The following is a 22,708-nucleotide window of genomic DNA, read 5'->3' as shown; positions in this document are numbered from 1 at the left end:
TTCTGCGCAAGGCTTGTTTTTCTCTTTCTGTCTGAAGGCGTCACAGCCGCTAACGTTTCTGACACACAGAGTGAACTTGAGGTCAAAGTCAGACAAGGTGTCTGCAGCCAAAGATGAGAAATGGCCTAGCTATACTTCTGGTCATTTTGAAGGCTGTAGTTTGTAGTATTTTATCTCAGGGCTGTTTTAGGTTGGTGTACCTCGCAAACTGGCTGGTGATTGTATAATATCAGTCTAGAAGGGAGCGTCAGTGTGAAACTTTTGTTAAAATGTGTTAAACCACGTGAAACTTTTAATTGGCCCTGTGTATCCAACGAGAAGCAAAGGAACCATTTCTTTAAATGTTAAATGCCCCACTCGATTTAGTCAATGATGCACACAGCCACTTTGGCTAATTACTTTTCCATGCCAGTCAGTAGTTCAGTGGCAGCACTGCATGTTAAGAGCAGCTTCAGGCCTGCTTTTACCGCTAAAAACCAGAAGAATAAGAGAGAAGAAAACTGTCTTTTGCAGGCCAGGACCAAGACCTGAAGCCGTCAACCACAATTATCAGTGCTCAAACCGATCGGCAACTTGAGCAAGTCACTGTGTTGCTGTGAAAATCACTGCGATCTGTTAATTTTTGTTGGACTTTGTTGCCAAGTATGTGGCAGTGGGCTGCTCGAAACACTCTTCCTCTGTAAACCGAACGAAACAGAGACAAGAAGGAGCAGATCACTGCTGAACAAGACTTAAGCTGTGTCCCAATTTCACACTACATACTAACTGTAAACAGTGCATATTAGTCTTTATAGTCCACTGTTTCTTACAGATTGTACACAAGAAATCAACATACTTAACTACGACTCTCATGCTGACAGGGAATAATGCAATGTGTGCTGAGAAAAGTTTTTAATTCAGGTTATTTTCTTGATTTCTGATTCTGTTTTCTTGCTTTCATATTTCTTTTGTGCAATGCATTGCGGGAGAACAGCCACACTTTCAAAAATCCATTTTTTTTCTAATTTGCATACTACCAGTTTTGAATATACTGTTTGTTTTGGTGTCCTCCCCAAGATGCTCTCTGTGTTCAGTCCCATGATAACATTTCCTAATTAGCACTTAATAAAAGGTACAGCAGAGACTGGTGGATATGCCGTTAGTTTTGCTGCGTACAGTACAGACCTAATTAGAATTTTGACCAGATGGTGGTGCTCACTAAAGTGATGATACCAAAGCTCATGGCGAACATGAACCACAGTGTAACCAGCAATATGATATATATCAGTTAATATTACCATTGTTCAGTGAGGATACACAGATCACCATCACAGGACAGGACATCCGCACCATCAGTGGCTAAATGTGTCCATAATGCAGAGCATAATGTCTTTATCTGCTACTCTGTTGTTTATCTTCTAAGGAACCAGACCAACAGGCTGATTTCCACTGTATTTGGTTTGAAAACTGTTTCACGGAACCAAAGCAATACAGACATCAGATAAGATACAGCTTCAATCCTCTCCAGTGATTTGCAACATGATATTCCCAATCTGAGACCCTTAGTATTCCAGAAATTCTAGATACTTGGGGCGTACTATAAGATGCTCATGCAGACACACACACACACACACACACACACACACACACATATACACACACATATACACTCTTCCATTCTGTATTTAAATGCCAAATATAGCAGAGGAAAGAGTTCAGCTACATTCAACAGCTCTTTTGAGAGATGCTCCATTTTTGGACCCCTGATGCGGAACATGGCACTTCAAACACACACGCACACACACACACCGACGTACTTGTAGAGCTGAGTGCACTGAAACGTTGGCGTGAGCACAAGCCAGAGCTGTTTTGATAGTAACTTTGAAATGCGTCCACGCAGTCTGAATGACCCTGCATTCTCCTGTCGAAACACCACAAACACTTCTTGTGAATTACATAACAGTGACTGGCAGGTGACGCAGGAACTCTTTCTTATCTATTTATGATCCAGACTTTATTTACACTACAGCTGAGACAATTAGTCCATTAAGTTATTAGTTGACTGTCAGAAGTCATCAACCAATAGTACAAAAATTTCCCTACAATCAGCCACTTACAGGTGAATTACTTATTTTTATATACTCATTTATTTACACTGGAGATGAAACAATTACTCGATTAACAGAAAATTTGTGAGCTATTTTGGTAAGTCCAAACCAACAATTTGACCAATAACCCAAGATTCCCTTTACAAGGCAGTAAGATGTTCACAGGGTTTGAACATCTTACAAACTTTTCTAACGATTTTTTAGACACAACGATTAATAAAAAAAAAACAAAAAATCAGGGAAACAGTAGTTGCAGCCCTAATTGACACAGTGAATTTGTCTGAGTATGTGTATTACTCATTTTCTTAAATTCACTGATAAATTATTCTATAAAACATCCGAAGCTAATGAAAAACTATTTCCCAAAGCCAAATGTGATGCCTTTGAATTGCTTGTTTTCCAGCAGACTTAAACCCAAATATATTCAGTTTCTAAAGATACAAAACAGCAAATGTTCCTGTTTTAGAGGCTTAAACCTGCAAATATTAGATTTTTGTCTTAATAAATAAATGCAACGATTAACATGAGAGCTGCTAATTGATTGATCAACTTCAGCTTCAAGGGGGACAGCACGGTGCGAAAGGCTAAACACATCTGCTCACAGAGTAACAATTGGCATTGAATCAGCTTTAAATGATATGACTAGGGGAAAAAACTGCCATGTCTGTGAGCGTGCGTGCGTGCGTGTGTGTGTGTGTGTGTGTGTGTGTGTGTGTGTGTGTTTGATAGCCCAGCACAGGCTCTCTTTGATGGGTCGAGTATTGGTGTGTTGGTTAATCCGCACCGTGTTACTCACACACCCGGCATCACTGATGGTGTGTGTCTATTCACTGGCAGCTTAGCCCACTCAATCCCTAATCCAAAAGCACAGAGAGAAAGACACCGAGCTGTAGGCAGAGAGATAAACCTGTGTACCTACACGTGAAATCTCTCACTAATTTACATTTCACACATTGCCTCTCTCCTCGCACGCAGCCCTCCTCTCATGCTCACATCCTGCCTCATTTTTAGAAGTTTAATCGTTATTTATTCCAGGATTTGATACAGATTCCACCGGTTGCCCCGACAACAGACATGACTGAGTAGATCGCACCTCGCCGTAGTAACCAATGAAGCGAGTCGAAGGCGAAGACCATCAGTCATGTCCCATTCAACAACATTCACTCCTCCCATTTTGTTCTCCCTCAATGTGCAAACAATGGCGACCGCTGAGCTCATCACTGTGATTTGTGGTGCTGATGGGGGGGACACTGTGTGTGTGTGTGTGTGTGTGTGTGTGTGTGTGTGTGTGTTTACTGCCCATAGGCCTGCTGCAAAAACCGGTTCACGAAACGGAGCAAAGCCACAAGGATGACTTGACCTGTTGAGTGTAATTATATGTTGTGTTGTTCAGGGCAATATCCACTAACACCCGACTAGGCTGGAGCCCATGTTATAACTCTGTACACGCTCTGTTTTCTGTCCATCTATCGTCTTGTTCATGGGCAATAATTTAATGAATGTGTCGCATTACATCTGAAATCTTATTTTCCCCGTTAATCGATTGCTCATTTTTCCTAAATCCCAAGCTGATGTCTTCACATTGCTTGCTTGTGAATATATTCAGTTCACGATGAGATCAGACAAAGAAAAGCAGCAAATTATTAGTATTTTAGCTTAAGAAATGGCTCTAACAAATAATCAATAAAATAGTTTTCTGTTGATCTACTAATCACGCAGCTCCACCCCAAACCACATATCTATATATCTGTATAAATGTGATCCCAGTTGAATCTACGCCATCTTTTTGTCTGTTTTGTTCACATTTTCGGTGAGCACTCACAAATGTTCTTTTTACATTTTTCCTGTTTGTAAATCACTGGCAACAGCCTCAGCTAGCGCCAGTGATTTCATAATTAAAAGAAAAAAGTAAGAGGAACATTTGTGTGTGCTCTCCTAATGTGTGAATACAATGGACTTTTGTTCCGGGATGGTAGCACCCTTTAAGAGACTAAATATAAAGGCGACGAGCAGAGCCTGTTCCTTCCTTTGGTATGTGTTTGTTGTGTCAGCCAGCAGTTATGGAGCTGCAGCTCACCGTTGTTTTCACAACCTACTGATCTGCTGATCATTTTTTCGATTGATCCTATGATTATTTAGCAATTATTTGTCAGAGAACAGTAAAAAAAAATAAAATAGCCAATCACAATTTGCCAGAAGCCACAGTGACTTCTTTAAACGTCTTGTTTTGTCCAGCTGACTCTAAAACTCAAAAATAGTCAGTTTACAAAGATATATAACAGAAAAAAGCAGCAAATTCTCACATTTGAGAAGCTTCAACCAAAGACTGTTTGACATTTGAGCTTGAGAAATGAAAAGAAAAGAAAAGAAAACAATTCTGATTTTGCAAGTCACTTTTCAAGTATAAGGTCCAAAATACTAAGATGTCCTGCTTTTCTTTGAATGGAAATTATTGTAAATGGAATATTTTGGGGTTCTAGGCCATTTTAGTCTTAGTCTTAGTCTTATAGGACAAACAGTTAACTTATCAACTGTCAAAGGAATTATCAGAATAATCAATAACCAATATAATTTATCACAATGCTAATTTGGCCATGAAAACAGTTGGCGAATCATTTTCTGTCCATCAACTAATTGTTTAAGTCCTACTTGCACTTGGAAAGACGACTGTATTGCACACTATCCAAGAAACAAAACAATCCCTGACTTTCACTGATGTCTGCCATACGGAGGACAAGAGGATCACACCCTCTCTGATATTTGGCCTTCCTGTGTGTCCGACACTGCGGCCTGGTGAGGACTCCCCCCCCCAGGAGGATTTAGAGGGTTTCTGAGCCAAAACAAACTCAACACATGAGCAAACACGACATGACCGATGGCAGACATGTGCTAATTCGGGAATAAACTAAATCTCTCTCTGCCAACAAAGTGGCATTAGTTCTCAGGCAAGCCAGACTCCGCTTTATTGACATGAATCTACAGAGGAACAAACAAAGCTTGGAAAGACACATTGCTGCTCAGAGGGAATACTGTCAGGAGCTCAGGAGGAGGAAACACACCCCATCCTCTTTCCTCCAGAACAAACGCACACACACACACAACCGGAGTTTCCAGAGGACAAAATCTTCGTCTTTGAAAGTGATCTAATGATAGCAAGAGAAAACGCTACTCGATGCATTAATTATACACCACCACACATACACACATACACACATATACTCTTCAGGCTCATGCAAACAAACATGGGGGCAAACTGACCTTTAAGAAACATCCATATTGATATTTCTATAAATTAAGTCAGCTGAAGTCCTTCTACCTGCCTGAACTAATCAATTTCCTCACTGATATCAGCCACCTTCCCTTTTCATCACACAACAGGTAAACTCAGCGTGCTTCCTGTATGTGCATAAAGAAACCAGCCAGTAGAAACACACACACACACACACACTATAACTGTTTTTAATGTTCTTAAATTACACACTATGAATATTGATTATTTATCATTAAAATAATTTGTTTCTACAATTGATTTTTTCTTGTGTACATGCTGGAAATTAAATGAGAGCATGAATACATCGACTTGGGCTGTCAGAAAGCATTTTCCCCTGTTTTATGACAATATATAGACATATAGGGATTCATTAAGAAAATAACCAGCAGATTTACCGATATTGAAAACAATCAATCTGTGCAGTCCTGCTAATGTCAACAGGATCAAATTCTCTGTCCCATGACCGAAGCAATGAAGTGCAACCACTTAAGAGAAAGAGAGCGGTGTTACAGTGGCTTCAGTGTTTCTCCCAGCTTCGGTAAACAGATCCTTCTCTCTCTACTCCCTCACAGACGCTAGACTTTCCAGCTACTGTCTGGAAAAAGGGCTTGAGGAAAATGACTAATTCTATATCCTTCCAAAACAGCCCTTAGGTATGGCTCTTCAGCCCGCACCAGCAGCAGCACACCATGTTTGTTGTGAGCAGGCAGCTCCCAGGTGTGAGTGTGAAGCATCACTGGAAAGATGTTCAGTCGACATCTCATCAGTATCCCCTGAGTATTGTCTAATAAAGGGTAATAACTGAGGACGGGATGGTCTGCCTCCAGTCCCTGAACACCTCATGAAACTGTCATGAGTTGAAAAATGCCTGTGCGCTTTATCTCGTGTACCTGGATGTACTGAGGCCTTAAAATACAGCAGGACACCACAGAAACATGGTCCACAGTTGTGCATGTGGGTGTCAGCTGGCAAAAAATACAATTCCCTAAGGACTGTGCAGTCTGAGTGGCTCGTTTGACAATTACAGCCAAACTGAAGATGATAATTTGCGATTTTGAAGCAATTTTATGGAACCTTAAAATTGGGGCTCACATGGCAACACAAAAGCCAGTGCAGCGTGTCTCCATTTAGACCTCCTCTTCCTTTGAAAGCTGACATGTAACTCTTAGCCTTTGAGTATGTTGTGTGCAGGGATGCTCAAAGTAGCAGCTCTCCGTATGTGAGCCCCCTTTAACTGGGTCACAGCACAATCTGTTTCTCTAAAACACGGCATGTTATTCAACCTTTAGGAGGAATAACGTAATGACACAAGCATGTCAACATTGCATGTGTGGCATTCATGTGACCCATAACAGGAAGGCACATACTGTCTGGCATATTTGCCCTCTTCCAACAAGGAGCTCTTGAACACAACTTGACCAAACAGCAATCTCCCCTGACATCTCTTTAGTCATCTGGTCCATATGGTGATAACAGAGAAAAGGTTTGAATCTTCACCTGAAATCAGTGCAACACCTGCAGACAGGCTGGATGAACCTGCTCCACCACTCAGCTGTGCCCATGGGTGCATATACTGCTTTGCACACATGATGTCTGGATGATGAACAGTCTACAGTCAAAATGACTTAAACCATTATGACAAGTTCACGGTCTGGTCAGCAGATGATTTGTAAGGAGCACTGTGCATCTCCACCAAACTCCATTACAAAATCTACCGATTTAACGTTGCCTCTCTGGAGTGCAGATAGAAACGTATAGCAGTGGCATAGCATAATATAAGAGCTTTCAGAGAGAGTATGGAGTAATTCTCCATACCGGTGACCGCAGTGCATGTTGGTAGATCACAAATTTTACAGGAAAACATAAGCATGGATAATGTGCCGAAAAGACTCCCGAAGATCCATGACTGGGATGTGAATATGTTGTGCTGTAGCCGATATGCACAATTTGAGATTGGAAGGGACTAATTTAAGATTTGTGTGACAAATCCTCACAGAAGAAAACAAAACGTGTCGGGACTGGTCGGCAGGCAGCAGCGAGGATTTCCAACTTCAGACACAGAAAGTCTGCCGCTAGTTCAGAGGACCTCCGTCACATACACCGGGGTAACTTGTGGTTCGTTAGCTAACGTTAGCTTAACTTGGTTAGAGTTAAAAATGTATATTTACCATGTTTCCCTCGCTGGTGTGCGTGTGTCCCTACTTCTCCCCCAAACTTTTCTCCACAGCAGCACAACCAGCTCCGGACATAATCTCCCCCTCACACTGGACCTCCGGTTTCGTTGTCCTCAGGCGGAACGGTGACCGTTGACATCGGCCGAGAAACACACGCCATCACGGGTCCCGCTGACTGTCACCACCGCTGCTGCCGCTGGACACCGACCGACCGGCGGCTACGATACGATTCGTTCTCCAGCCAGCCCGCCGCGGTAATCCTCCCAAACACCGCCAGCCAGGGAGGCACAGTGTGTGATTACGCCCCGCCCACCGCGCTACACAGAGGGAGGGGCTGCGGGGGATATCGAGTGCACCCACATGAATTAATTCATAACCACAGAGAGCAGAGGGCCGAGGTCCCCCAAAGTAAAGCAGCTGTGTTAGTCTCATGTACAATAAGGTTTTGTACTACGGAGGTCAGAGTAGACACAAGTACTCAGTGGTGGAGTATTTACAATGAATACATGCATGAAAGTCCTGCATCAGAAATTTTCCGAAGTAAAAGTGCATTAGTATTATGAGCAAATATCGAAGTGTGCAGACTGTTTTATTAGACTATTTACATTACTGTGTTCTTTATTATTATTACTGGTGTTACTGACACATTGTGTAAACTGAATTTTAATGTTAAAAAAACTTACAGATATACTGTAAGTTTATATACACACACACACACACACACACACATATATATATATATATATATATATATATATATATATATATATATATATATATATATATATTTATCCCTCAACTCTTCTCTTTACTACTTTTCCCATGATTTACAGGCAGACATTTTACTTAGCTGTCCATAGGTGACTGTACTGCATAAACACCTCAATAATTAGATCGCTGAAATAGATAAACATGACACCGGCTATATCTCAAGTGAATGGATAGATGAATTACCCCCACAAAGGTCTGGGGAATGAATCATGAATGATTTAAAGGCACAGCAGGTCTACTCTGGCCCTACTGATAAGGAAACCAATTAGTGTGGTTAGTCGCCCTGTCATGTGATCTGGACCTAGTTTACTGTCCAAGCACACATTAAGTATTCATCCTCACAATATTGGTCCATTCCTCCAGCTGCCATCTTAAAGACCACTGACATACTCACAGGGGTCATGCTATTCTGTCATTCTTTATTACTCTCTGCCCTCTTATGCACACATTAACCCGATGCCCACTTTATGAGGATGGTGACTGAGTCATCCACCTGGTAATCATTGTGACGAGTGAGCATGCTGACAGGTTGGACACTCTGAGGCTCGGTGATTCAGCCTGCAGGGCAGTGAACGGCACCTGGCACGGCGGCTGCCTGCAGGGCAAGAACTCTGTTATTGAAATTTGAATCTGATCCAGGCTGATTCAATCATATGATTTCTCTGAGAATGTGTGTGCATATTTAGATAGCTCTGGGCTTGATCCACAACACATCTTTGTGCTGTGATAAATCCCAATAACCTTATACACTTGCAGTCCATTTCCCATGAAAGAGAGATAGCACACTGAGATTTAAATGTGAAATTTAATTAGGTCCAGATTGGCGCTCTCTTTTACTTTAGCATTGATTTGGAGCAGAAAGCGCATTGACTGTGAGCACACAGAAAACAACTTTAGCCTTACGTAAATGCCATTAAGAGCAAATCTTTAATGGGTAGTGCAGCACTGTGTGACACCGCAGCAGCATTTGCCTTAATTCGCTGCAAGAAAATCTAAAAATGCTGTCAAAGCTGAGCATACACACACATACATAGACACACTCTTTGACTTGCACGCCACTGCGACTTTTCATCTAAATGTCACCACATTTGACTTTTAATGAGTGCAACAGAGTTCAAAATCCAAATATCTGACAAAAAATGAGATATCTGATGTGCTGTGTATGAACAGTAATTAATGTCTATAAGATTATGTGAAAATCCATGCGTGAGTCAAGGACTCAGGCATCTGCGTGTATACATAAAATTCACTCTGTTAATCACAAGATGCTATTGTTCCCTTTCCCCACCAGCGATGTTTGTGTTCTTTATGGACTTCCTGCTGCGCTTCCTGTCTCCATCTCAGCTGTGACGTCAGTCTGACCTCCGTAACGCCACAAACGTCTGGAACACTGATACTGGCTAGGAGCGTTTGGGTGTTGCCCTGGGTTGTTTAGGTGAGGATGAGGATCAGGACGTTCTAGGGGGGATCTGGGATGTTTGAGGAACATTATGGAGGGATTCCAGAATGCTGAGATGAGGGAATCAGAATGTTCCCATGGGATGATGTAATGTTAAGGGGGGGAAATTGGAACATTATGTTGGGGGAACTGGAATGTTTAACTTGGGATGTACTGGTGGGATTCTACTAATCATGTTCACGTTACTAGGGTCAGAATTTTCCATTAGGATTCTAGAACATGGTAGAAGTATCAGATAATTCTGTTGGGGTCAGAATGTTCTGATAATGTTCTTGAATATTTCACTTGATTTTGTGGATTACACAGTGAACATAGACTGATTTTTCTTCTTAAAGCTGGACCTAACAACACTGGTATATTTATAGTAGTCCAAATGACCATAGGTAATGTTAAAAGCTGTCGCTCGTAGTGACGAACCCACAGAGAATTATCCACTGAGTTCATTGTACCCTTCAACTCTACAGATCATTTTACTATCTTTTAGCTCATTGTTTTGGTTTTAAGATCCACAAGTTGACTGTTTCAATTCGCTGTAACCTCCTTTCTCTCCAACCTCATTTTCAGCAGCAGCCAGCAGCTGTTTTTAGCGAAGAAAAAAAAGCTCTGATAAATCAGCTCTAGCTAAAACCACATAGTGCACTCAGAAAGTGGTGAAGAACAGGGCTGCAAATTGTTGCTAGCAGAAAAAAGGTGATGCAGCATCAACATGTGTTAACAGCTTGTTCTGTTGTCAAGGAGCCAAAAAAACAAACTAAAAAAAAAAAATCATGTTGCACAGCTAATTTCAAAGCTACTTCTCTCACTACACCTGATGCCAAAGCATCTGTAGCGCCCAGAAAAAAAGGAACCACCTGTATGATGAAATGCAATGCAATGACCTTGCAATGCATTGCAATAACCTAAGAAGTTCCCTTTTTGTAGAGACTTCTACTTAAGCTGCTTGTTTGGTTCAGTTCTATTGTACATTTGAGGCTTGTTGTTTTTTTTTTAAATAAATGTATTAACTGTTTTGTCTGAAAAATATTTCACCACATTTTCAAATAGGCACGTCTTGAAATTTCCTGTAGTCCAAAGCCCAGAGATTGATTTTTCAATGATTTATAACGGAGAAAAACAGCAAACTTTCACAGTTGAGAAGCTGAAACCAGAGAATAATGAATATATGATACTATATATGACTGAATTAATGTTTGATCATGGCACAAAGGCAGTTTTTTGCTGCACTGCACTGTCATTTAAAACTGATATAAATGCTAACATTGGTTGCCGTAGCTCACTGGTGGACTTTATCCAATATGTGTGTGAAAGAAAGTGACAGACGGAGAGAGAAAGTCAGACAAGAAACTGAGATCTAATTGACAAACAGCTGTCCTAATGTGGCCCAGTTATTGCTGCGTCTGACTCAGACAGGAAGGGAAAATCAGACTGTGAGCAGACTGTGTGTTCAGACGTGTGTGTGTGAGGAAAAACATCACTTTGCCTTCTCATTTCCTTTGCTCCTTGTAAGATGGCACTGCTACTCAGACAGACAGTGGCACACACTTGGACTTAATGGATGTAATACAGCCAGTCAAATGTTTAATTAATCCTGCAGTCATTTATACCCATTACATATAGACAGGGAATGTATGCGTGCGAGTAAATTATATTATGTGGAGAGAATTACGTTAAGATCTCGATATATTTATAGGAGTTATGACTCCTGCCTAATGTCTCGCTGAGACGCTGTAATGTGTTTATAATTTTGCATTCAGTAACTCCTATTGTCAGCTGGGAACATGACTACATCCAGATGGGCACAGAGACAAAAAGCTGTGACCCACTGCTGTGCTCATGTGTGTGGTTTTCATCCCCAGTGCCACGCAGGGCGAAGACAGAATCAACATCAGTTCAGTCAGAATCAATCGAACAAGGAGATACACATCCGCGTCCTTTGGGTTCAGTAACTGGAGCAGTGAAGTTATGGTGTATTTTAGGATTACGTAACCCTAACAGAAATCCCATCCAAAAAAATAAAAATAAAAATAAAACATCCTCTCTTTCATCGCACCCTCTTCCCTTGTTGGTTGCCTTCTGTATCCTGTCCTCAAATCACACTCTCTTCTTATTAAAGCTGTCAACCTCCTGCTCACTTATGACAGTGCTTTAGTGCCAGCAATTACATTTTCTTTTATGATGTGTCTCCTCAAATGACGAATTCCCAGCCTGTCTCTTTCGCTTCATAGCTTTTATCGCTCTCACAATCTCACCCTCCTTTCTTGCATTTATTGCTGCACCTCTGTAACTTTGCCTTTCACATTCAGCAAGCCCTTCAAGCGCTACAGCCCTGCCTCAGTCAATAAGAGCTCATGACCTGTGTCACTCAGTTTCACCCTGAAAAACTGAAATTTATGTAAAACTCTGGATCTCACCCACAAAAAAATGATGGATTTGTCAGCATGGATAGTTTAAACTACATAGATGTTCTTTCCACCTTGTGCTATTGATGCTGATGAGCCCCATTAGGCTCAGTAGAGGACGAGTAATGATCCTTACTCGCACACAAACACAAACATGATGCGACAGAAAGGGTAGAGAGGCATGAGGGATGCTGCTGCTGTGGCTACCGTTTGGCAGTGGGGACGGTGACTAATCAGTCTGAGCATCCCCATATATCACCAGGCAGAAGTAATCAGCAGAGGAGAGTCAGCCTGACATGGCATTATCAAACACGCCCCAGCGGCAGGGTCAGTAATGATGCCGAGCCTGTATGAAATGTAGACTTAAGTACAGTGTCAGAGACGAACATTTGCACCAAAGTTGCACCAGGTACTCACATCCAATCCGTCACAAAGCTGGGTTAGTCTTTCCCAAACACTTAATAACATCTACTTAGTTAAAACTAGTATTATTTTTTAACTAGTTTTGGTCTCCACCAAGGCTTCAGAGAAATATCTGTCTTTTTACTGGCTAATTTCTCCGTTTTCTTCACCATAATGTCGCTATCACTGTCTGCCATCTTAGGTATGACTTTTACATATAGAGAAAACTGTAAGTCAGTAGTATTCAAGCAGTTTAGGATGAAAGGGAAATATATGCTCATGCTAACCTAGGTAACGTTATTAGCTTGTTTTTATTAAAATGTAGCTATTAATATCCTTATCATTTAGCTTGAATTACTAACATAACATTTTGAAACTTGAGATATATTGTGTTGTTTTTTGAAGTCTTCCCAGTTTACATGAAATGATAATAAATAAATAGCATGTGACAGATATGGTACATTGTTCTTTACCTGCACGCTAACGTTAGCTTGGCTCTGTAAGCTAGGTAGCAGCTAGCGTAAATATTCTGTAACATCTAAAATCCATATAAGAACTAGTTTTTGTGGTTTTAATTTAGTGATACACAAACCTTCACTTAGTAAAATACTTTTCGTATAACTAGGCTAACTTTGAACCTATGAAGAGCTGGAGCAGCCGTCTTCAGAGCTCCAATAGTTTCAAGCAAATTAACCGAAGAAGCTTCACTCCTCCTCCCCCTCACGGTCATCAAGCTCTTTTCAGCCTCTATAATAGATTTTCTTCAGGGAGGGCTAAGGTTCCCTGCTTTCCAGCCGTATCTTTTGTCCCAGCCTGGCAGGGTAACTAAATCAATGAGGCACTTGAATGGACATGCTGGGGATGGAAAAGGCTTGACAGTTTTTGGGGGACTCTGGCTGTAGGTTTAAACCGACTGGAGCTGAGGCGCTGCAGCAGATACATGCAGTCCTGTCAAGGTGAATCACACAGTCGCAAGTGCACAAAACCTGATGCACTTTTATTACATACAGCAGTTGTGTACAGGACATGGCACTGATGATGCTATTAAAGACAGAAAAATACAATGAGGTGCATATTTGGGAGAGAAACAGATGGTCTCCTGAACAGGCAGGACAGAGACGGGGGGTTTTGGTAGCCCAGAAGGTGAAAGGAATCATAAATCCCCCATGCTTTCCCCTCTCTTTAAGACTAGTGCAAAACTATACTGCAAAAGTAAAGAAATAAATCATACAATTGCCTTTTAGCTGCATTATTAGCTGCATCACTTATTACTTGATAGGATCCATACTTAGAAATATTTTGATACTTTTTCATTTAACAGACTTAACTTCTCTTTAATTTCCAGATTTTCTTGCAGCCATTAATTATATCTTTAAAAATAAATGAATAAAACTGCTTATCAAACAGAAATTAAACAAAAAGCCTTGACTTAATAACACGAAATCTACAATACTTGGTGCTATGCACACATTTCCATTAACATTCATAATGTTTGAGGTTCAACCGTCGGCCCAGTAAAGGATTCATAAAGTCTCCAATTAACTTTTACTCCTGGCAGTGTTTTGACAGCTTTATCCAGCATGCAGACCTTCAAGATGGAAAGTAAAATGTACAGAAAACACAATGGAACCTCCTGACCTCAGTATTTCTAAAGTTCAGGCCCTGGTGGGATCCCCCCCTTTTGTTCTCAAACAAGCAGCATTTCAGGGGTTATTAATTCTACAAGTACACGCTCTGACACCCACTGTTTTCACAGGTTGTGACTATTTTCTTGTAAAGTCACAAGAAATATTTGTATTTGTAATAAGCAAGCTGTTTCATCAAACAAGCAGCTTGTAGTAGTTTCCTTGTCACTTTGTTCTTGATGCTTGAACAGCCTTGGATGGCATTTTCCTCCAGACTTTTCCAACCTTTTGTCTCCCTACTTACTGTATGAAATTCTACAGCACAATTGCTAAACCACATGTGACGTGACAAGGTTTTATTCACAATCTTCTTTTGATTCTGCCAGGGTTTGGAGCTTAATTCATACGGGGAGCTCAAAGGTCGGGATATCTCGCCCTCTGCCTCATAAGTATTCACTTCTCTTTTTTTATCTGTCTCTCGAATCCCTCAACTTTATGGGAATGAGATGCTAAATAGCTGGAGTTCACCTTCACATCCTAACATCGCTTCTGTCAAGATAATCCAGTCCATTCAAAATTAATTCAATATAGCCTACAGTATTTACAAGATTTTTCTTCACTTATTAAGCGATAATGAAAATAAGTGTAGTTGCAGCTCTACAATTGTTTTTACTATGTAGTATGAAAAACAACAATGACAACAGCATAAATCTAATACTAAATATATATTAATCTCATCACATGTGAGGTGTGGTGTAGTGCGAGCTGTATACCCCACCACATTTCACAGCTTTTTATTGCACAGCATGTAATTTAATCATTTGAGTTACTTTGCAGATTCAGATCATTAAAACAAAAAGAATGATGATGTACTATTATAGGCAAAGCTACGCAGCAGTTTAGAAAGTGATTAAAATTAGCTCCATCTTCACTATCTGTAACATTAAAGTGATATACATGTACATATGTGCATATGATTCTGAACTGGGCCATTCTGTGCAATGGATACTTTTACTTTTTGCACTTAAAGTACATTTGGCCTCTAATTGCAACTAATATTTTGAATGCAGCACTTTTATATCACTGTTGTATTGGTACCTCTTCCACCGATGGGTACACCTGAAATGTGTCTGTGCCTAAGATTATGATGCCTGTTTCATGTTTTAACTAAGCTTTTATCTACTTTTTGATATATTCTAGTGATCATAACACTGCAGCCTCACTGTACTGTGGACTGATCTGACTATCAGAATGTGTGAATGCTTTCACAAAGGACGGTTCGGCCTCTCTGAGGGAACACGGGCAACCACAGGCCGTTTGAAATAAATATCTAAGGGGTCACACTTTCAAAGCGTGTGGAGGTGGAGGGGTGGGGCAACAGCCACGCTTTCATGTGTCATCTCGCTACACACCCACGCCACTGGCCACCCTGCACCGCCAGCTTGTGACATTTCAGCCGCTTTGTCTTCCTCTGAGTGGTTTGAGGTCTCTCTGGAGAATACAATTTTTTTTCTCCAGAATAAATGACAGCTGCTGTGATATGTAGGCGTTATGTGCAGAGGAGGATACAGAGTGCGACATTAACGCAAGAGGTCAGAGAGGGATATAAAAGGCGACAGTTCAACAGACTGACATATGACAACATCACCCCCATTAATCTGTCAAGATATCAAATAACTCACAGAGAAAACATTGAACATTCATATAGTGTCGGAAGGCTGACGGCTAAAACTCTCTTCTCGTGCTGAACTACTGAGTCAGTTAATGAATTAGTTGACGACACGAAAGTCATAGCCAATTAATCATCAATTATCATTGATTCCACATTTTCAGAGATACATTTATATGTTTGTTTTTTTACAAAGAGTTCGATGAGAGGACCGATACCACTGTTAAACCTGGGCGGTAAACATAAAGCTACAGTCGTTAGCTTATCTTAGCATAATGGCTGGAAACAGAGGGGAAGCATTAGCATGTCATTCTTATATGTCATATAATCAAATATCAAAATCATATCAAATTAAACAAGATATAGCCTAAATTCTTAGTGAACTTTAGAGGTGCTGGTAGGTTACCTTTGGGCTGAGTCAGGCTGGCTGTGTTTCCCACAGTCTTTATGCTAAGCTAAGCTAACCAGCAGCAGTAGCTTCATGTTTAATTCGCAAAACATGAGAGTGGTATTGATGTTCTCATGTAACAAATATTTACTTTCTTAAATGTCCAACTTGTCCTTTTAGCGTTGAACAAGTTGATTAATTGATTAGTTTATCAGCAGAGAGGTCAGAACCAATTAATTGGTTCGTTGGTCAAAAGGACGCGTGTCTACGACTATTTTCATGAACGATTCATCATTGGGAATAGTTCAACATTTTGGTAAATGTGTTTATTCATATTCTTACAGAGAGTTCAATATCTTTGTCATGTCTCTCTGTTAAAAATGAAGCTACAGCCATTAGCTTAACAGACAGAAACAGCCAACATGGCTTGTAATTTTTACCCTTCACTTTTTGCATGGATCAAACAAACAACATACGTAGTGTTTTCACTGAGCTTTAGGTGACTGGTTGTAGCTAGCGTATGAGAATGGCATCTCTAACAATAATGAAATACTGCTTTAAGTCATTAAAAAGCTCAAGCACCCTGGGTTTGAGTCTTCTGGTAGTTTAGATGTGATAACTCTTCCCACTGTGGAGAGAAAAATAAAAGAATCCTCTCTCCATCACAATCACAGCTTCCAAAATGAAATCTGAATCAATACGTCTCCAAAACAGTCTGAAACAAAACTGAACGGTATAACCATCATAAAGCCAGGATTTCTTGTTGTACCAGAGCTAGAAAAATACTGATAAACGGGCAACTGGAGTATGCATGAAGTCAACACAGTGTGAAATTAAGAACAGAGGTTCAATCTAACATTTATTCTGCTGCTGACTTCACTGAAAAAATGGATGGCAATAGGGAAAAGACTAAACCTCTGTTTACAGTACAATGCTTGTTTTCCCCCTTTCGAGCAGCTAGCCAGAGGCTACGGTGGCTGACACAGACAAGGTTATATGTTAATGAAGCAGTGAGAGCGTACACACATAGACACACACTGCTCTGTTTAACTTTGATTTAACTAGACAGGTCCATTATGAACAAATCCTATCATATCTGCTGTGATGCTATTCACACATGTGGAAAGAAAATGCACTTGGGTTGTTTGCTGATGCCTCTCCTCAAGAGTCTAATGACAACTTACACAAGTGCAACTGCTATAAATGTCATTGTCATGGCATGGTTTGACGTATGTTTTGACATGATTCATCCTCTGACCCTCACAGCAACAGGTGGAAACAGTGAATGCACCAGTGTCTGCTCTTCTATTCTTGTAAGGACAACGGAGGAGGAAAATACATTTGCTCAAGTACTGTATTTAAGGACAATTTAGAGGAACACTCCACTACATGTATTTGACAGCTACAAGTTACTTTGCAGATACGGATAAGATAAGTTACGATCAGTTTATAAAATATAATGCACTGTTATAGATATATAAGTATCGAGCAGAGTCTGAAGTAGGTCAGACCTCCTGTGTGTGACTGAAGTGACGAAAGCTACATTACACACATGACATTATTACACGTCATTTTAATCCCCTTAAGAAAACAAGTTGTAGTAAATACTTTTAGTCATTTTGATTCATTCACTCACTCATTTTGCAGGTATTTGGTGATAAAGTATGTACGTAAAGAAGTTTGAATGTCTGTACAGATTTTCATGGAAATCAATTAAATGTTTGTAGAGATGTTTCAGTCTGAACCAAAGTGGTGGACTAACAAGCGTACGTCAATCATCAAAACATGAATGAATACAATAATTACATTAATCATTTGCAGCCGCGCTCTTAAGAGATCATTACTGTGATGGAACACAAGACCAGGAGAGATGCACAAAAGGTTGAACGTTTTTTTAACCCTGGAGAACCCACGGGGTCAAATTTGGCCGCTGTTAATTGCTGCTACCCAAAATGAACAAACATAAAAAAAATTGTCAAATTTAACTTCAAAAACCCAGAGTGCCACTTCTGACCCCTGCATAGAGACACTTAGTGGATGAATATTGAACTGACATGAGCCAGAGTGGTAGTGACAAGATGACTGACCACATGCTGTTTTGTTGAGCTGGAAACCTACCCAAACAAAATCGTCTTCTCAGCAAACCAGTGGTTGGTAAAATTGTGTATTTTTTGTTAATCTATTTAGTGTTAGCTTGCAGAATGCCTAGAAGTACGTTTTATATTCTTTTTGGATAAATTAGCAACTCTGAGCTAGTTCAAAAAACGATGGGCCAAAAATGACCCTCTGGGTGTATGGGTTAAAAAATGTCGGGTCAAAAATGACCCTTTGGTTCTTTGAGTGACTTTGTAGATGGAGAATGGTGACAGTCCTGTATTTGGCTAAAGCCTTGAAATAAATTCATTTGTATAATATATTTTACTAAGTTACCTCGGTAGTACAGGGCCAGAGACTAATACTTATAATAACTATAATAATATAATAACTTATTACTTATCTTATATATAAATATATATAATAAGTAAATTGCCGTCGATGTGCTGTGTGCAAGGACCTCAAAACTGAAATGCACTGTGAAAAATGTGCAGTTCCTCTCTGCATCAACAAAAAAAGTTTCAAAGACTACCACAATGTCTAGTGTGAGTTCCTCTCTCTAGCAGAACAGATTTTTTGATAAGCAAAGACCCATGGTGTTAGTTTTTTGGCCTTGTGTTCTTGTTTCCATTGGCCAAAGTGTGTTTGTACATTTGAAATCCAGTTCTAACATGCAAAAAAAGCATTGTTAAATGTAGCTGTGTGGTTGACTGATTATTTTCCTAAGTTTAAAATAGTTTGCATTGACAGTGTTTGTTATTGTGATTCTTTGAAATGATACGCCTAAAGCCCAATGGGTCAAATTTGGCCCTAATCCTAAATTAGGGAATAAAGGGTTAAAATTGAAAAAGTGGATATGTTGGTGTTCAGTGAATTTATAGCAGTCATTTAATGCATAGTTCATAATTTTCCAAAGAAGAAAAGGGTTCTTGGGTTCTCCAGGGTTAAAACTAACTTTACATGAACTCTCATGGACACTTAACACTCATAATTCACTACTTGTGCTTGGACTGGACAAATTACAGCCACTGGCGATTCATCACAGCCAGTGGCTTCTGGTGCAACCAGTCTTCTCTGAAATGTATAATGAGACCAGATAGTTTCTGGGCGCGCAGAAAAAGATGTGAGCTGTATGCAGCAGAAAAAATGGCATTAGAGTGGGGTTTTTTCTTTTTTCTTTTTCTTTTTGTTCAGACTGACTGAATACACTCTATGAAACGTCTGGAAGCAAAAATGGAAAGCAGCCTAATTACTGTGGCAGGAAAATATGACTAATAATGGGACTGCACTTAACCAGTGGGAGCAAATAATGAATCAGGACCAACCATGAAATAGTTGATTCTTCTTTTGTAGTCAGAAGTTGCTTATCTTGATACGAAGTTACGTGTTGTTAATGCACCAAGCTGCCCTTTTCCCATGTATGTGAATATTCCCATTACACCAGTATGTCTAAAATTGTATGTGATTACATCATCTTTAAAATTATTCCTGCATTATTTATATAGACATACTGCAGGTCTGTGGTTTATGTGATCACTTCACTTTAATGGAAGCATGACCAGAGTTGGTGGAATTTATTTTCAGCAAAGTGAAATCAGTGCTTTTCACACACTGATGCAGAGATGCAGGACTTCTTTTTCAACGTTTTGAAGAGTGAAACAGTTCTGTTCTATAGAGCTTTTTCTGTCAAGTCTCATGGTAACTGATCAAAAAACCTTTGAGATTTTTCATGCAAAAACAAAAACGTCAAGTTCATGGTGGCGCTATGATGATGGATATGTAAATGGTAAATGGTATGTATTTGTATAGTGCCTTTCTAGTCATTTTGACCACTCAAAGCGTTTACATCACATCCTCATCCACCCATTCACACATCATTCTTACAGGAGGAATCTAAGTTGGAGGAGACTATTCTTTCACACACATTCACACACTGAAGCTGCTTCAGGAGCAAGTTGGGGTTCAATGTCTTGCCCAAGGACACTTTGACATGCTGACTCACAGGGGGATCGAACCACAGACCTTCCAATCCAATAGTTGTTGAGATATTTCAGTCTGGGCCACAGTGGTGGACTAGCTGACAAACCAACATTGACATCCGCAGAACCACGCTGTTAGCAGGGCTCAAAATCCAATAAGAACAGCCCTGCAAAAATGCCAAGACGGTCTAATGTACAGAGAGATGTTAGAGCAACAGCTACCACAGAATAAAAACATATTTATAACATACATACAAACATATGACTGACTTTCTATATCATCACATCCACTCTCCCAGTTTTAGTCCTCTGCCTAAACTAAACCTCTGTTGTGGTGAGAAGCTGCAAAATGTCCTTGTTTTGCCTCAGAATTTAAGTGCACGTTAGGATAAAAGCAGAACACACACTCACCTACTCTGGTAGCTATGTTCTCAAGAGTAGTGTGTTGTTGACACATTACACTGTGATGTCCCCTGAGATCTGCTATGGGATAAACACTTAATGACAGAGACTGGGGCAAATAAAGGCTTCCACCAAGGTCTTGATCGCTGTGTGTCTGAGACATTGTGACTGTTACCATGGTAAACCAGTGGACCACAGTTAACAGTTGGAGGGCATTTACATTTCTAAGGCTTTCTAGATATAATGTAGACAGAGGATCTGACAGCGTATCAGCGGTGCAGAAGCTGTTAAAACACTGATCAGGGCTAATTAAAGACTTGTTGCAGAACTTTTCTGCAGAGCTGAGACCTTGAGAGGGAAAACACAACCAGGGAGCAATAAAGAAAATCAACGTCCTGCTACTTCTTCCTTCTACAATTTCCTTGCTTGTGGACTGACGAAGGTTTGTGGCTTGACAGGAAAAGCCCCATTATACTGGATGGATTACATAACCTTATTTTTCGTGGCATTTTGCTGCATATACTGGCAGACTGTGGCGCATAATGCATGCACACTCAAAAAACACAAAGTGTCAGCACAATGGGGGCAGCCCAAAACGCAGCCACCACCTAGGGATCGGCTCTGGGATGCTTCTCTTTTAGCCACAGACTACAACAGTCAGACATTTTGGCTGAGATTGTGACGGACAGATAAAGACAGGAGGAACACAAACATGACCTCCTGCTCGAGCACTCGGAGCCAGAGCGGAGAAACTTCAGGGATATTTCTTTGAGAGCAGGGGAGAGAAAATGAAAACAGGCTCTGCGGTTGGAGAGGTGGGCATGATCTATGGGTTGCTATATACATTCCTGAGATGTTACACAAGTAGCGCAGGCCGACCACATGCTTCACACAGACACTAAGAGAAGAGAGAAAGAGACGTGGTGAAACTTGTCCGAATCAACCTTTGACTGCTACAAATCAACTTCCTCTCTTCGTCTCTGCTTGCAAAACACAAAAGAACTCATTTGTCAATACAGCTGTACTGAAAAAAAACCCATAAGATCAACGTCAAGTCTTCATACTCCTGCATTTAAAACTATTATCTGATCAGAGAAAGCTATGGTGAGAATGCCAAGGTTCATACAGCTCAGTGAAAAAAGCACTTCAGTGGTAAACAAGTGATAAATGTACTTTTTCTGTCTCCTCAGCTGAAGCTCCGCACGTGACCAGCATAAATGCAGAGTTCATGGGGGTAATAACGCGCTGCTGATTACATGTGACTCTGCGACTGACTTCATTTGACCTTTTACAGTTTACAGACAAACAGCAAGAGAACTGACTCCCTGATCCTCACACATCACGCGGACAAAGAGCTGATTTCGAATTGTAACAAATGCAAACGCTACCTCTGTCACATAGATGAGCGGAGTGGCACTGTAGTTCTTCCTCATGCCTCCTCTTCCTCACAGCCTGGGGTCAAAGTGCATGCCACAGCAGCTTCAGAGGAGACCTGCACACCAGAGAGCTCTGGCTGCCTCTTTGAAGTTTAAGGACTACCCTCTAAGGGAGGAGGAGGAGTGTGTGTCTGTCTATCCAGTAGTGTGTGTGTGTATGTGTGTGTGTGTGTGTGTGTGTGCAACACTCTCTTTGTGAAATCTTTTGCTTTCTGTTTTAGAAGCTATCCGACTCTAAGCTCTCCCTGTACACCTCCACACACTCAAATCCCAATCTGCACCACATTATCTTGTGCTGAGGTGCGTTCCCAAGCTATGCTGTTCTATACTGTTCCCCCCCCCCCATTGGGAAAGGACCACCTTAAAAGGCACGAAGCTGGAATATTTTGATCCCTATCAGCCACCCTGCACTGGCCCGGCCACATTTCGCCACGGTAACAGCAACCCCTGCTGCCAATCAGGAGGCAGCAGAGGGAGGATGGAGAGCTGGGGGATGGACACTGAGGGAGGGGGAGGGAGAGGAGGGAGGAAGGGGAGAGATTTAAGGGAATG

At 40.7% G+C, this 22,708-nt stretch overlaps 1 protein-coding gene across 2 annotated transcripts in view; it reads right to left on the bottom strand.

Moving 5' to 3' along the window:
* Positions 1 to 22,197, bottom strand: part of tmcc3 (transmembrane and coiled-coil domain family 3) — a 37,738-nt gene extending 15,541 nt beyond the window's left edge. Inside the window, exon 1 of one of the 2 annotated variants that reach the window (XM_070853732.1) lies at positions 22,109 to 22,197. In XM_070853732.1, coding sequence (XP_070709833.1) covers positions 22,109 to 22,153 — 45 coding nt within the window. In that variant the 5' untranslated portion in view covers positions 22,154 to 22,197. Of the gene's footprint in view, positions 1 to 7,526; positions 7,776 to 22,108 lie in introns of those variants that run through there. The other variant, XM_070853733.1, reaches the window with a different exon arrangement.
* Between the last annotated feature and the right edge of the window lie 511 nt (positions 22,198 to 22,708).

Source organism: Pempheris klunzingeri, chromosome 22, assembly GCF_042242105.1.
Source record: "Pempheris klunzingeri isolate RE-2024b chromosome 22, fPemKlu1.hap1, whole genome shotgun sequence".
NCBI classification, from domain to species: Eukaryota; Metazoa; Chordata; class Actinopteri; order Acropomatiformes; family Pempheridae; genus Pempheris; species Pempheris klunzingeri.
This window is presented reverse-complemented; position numbering and strand designations above follow the sequence as displayed.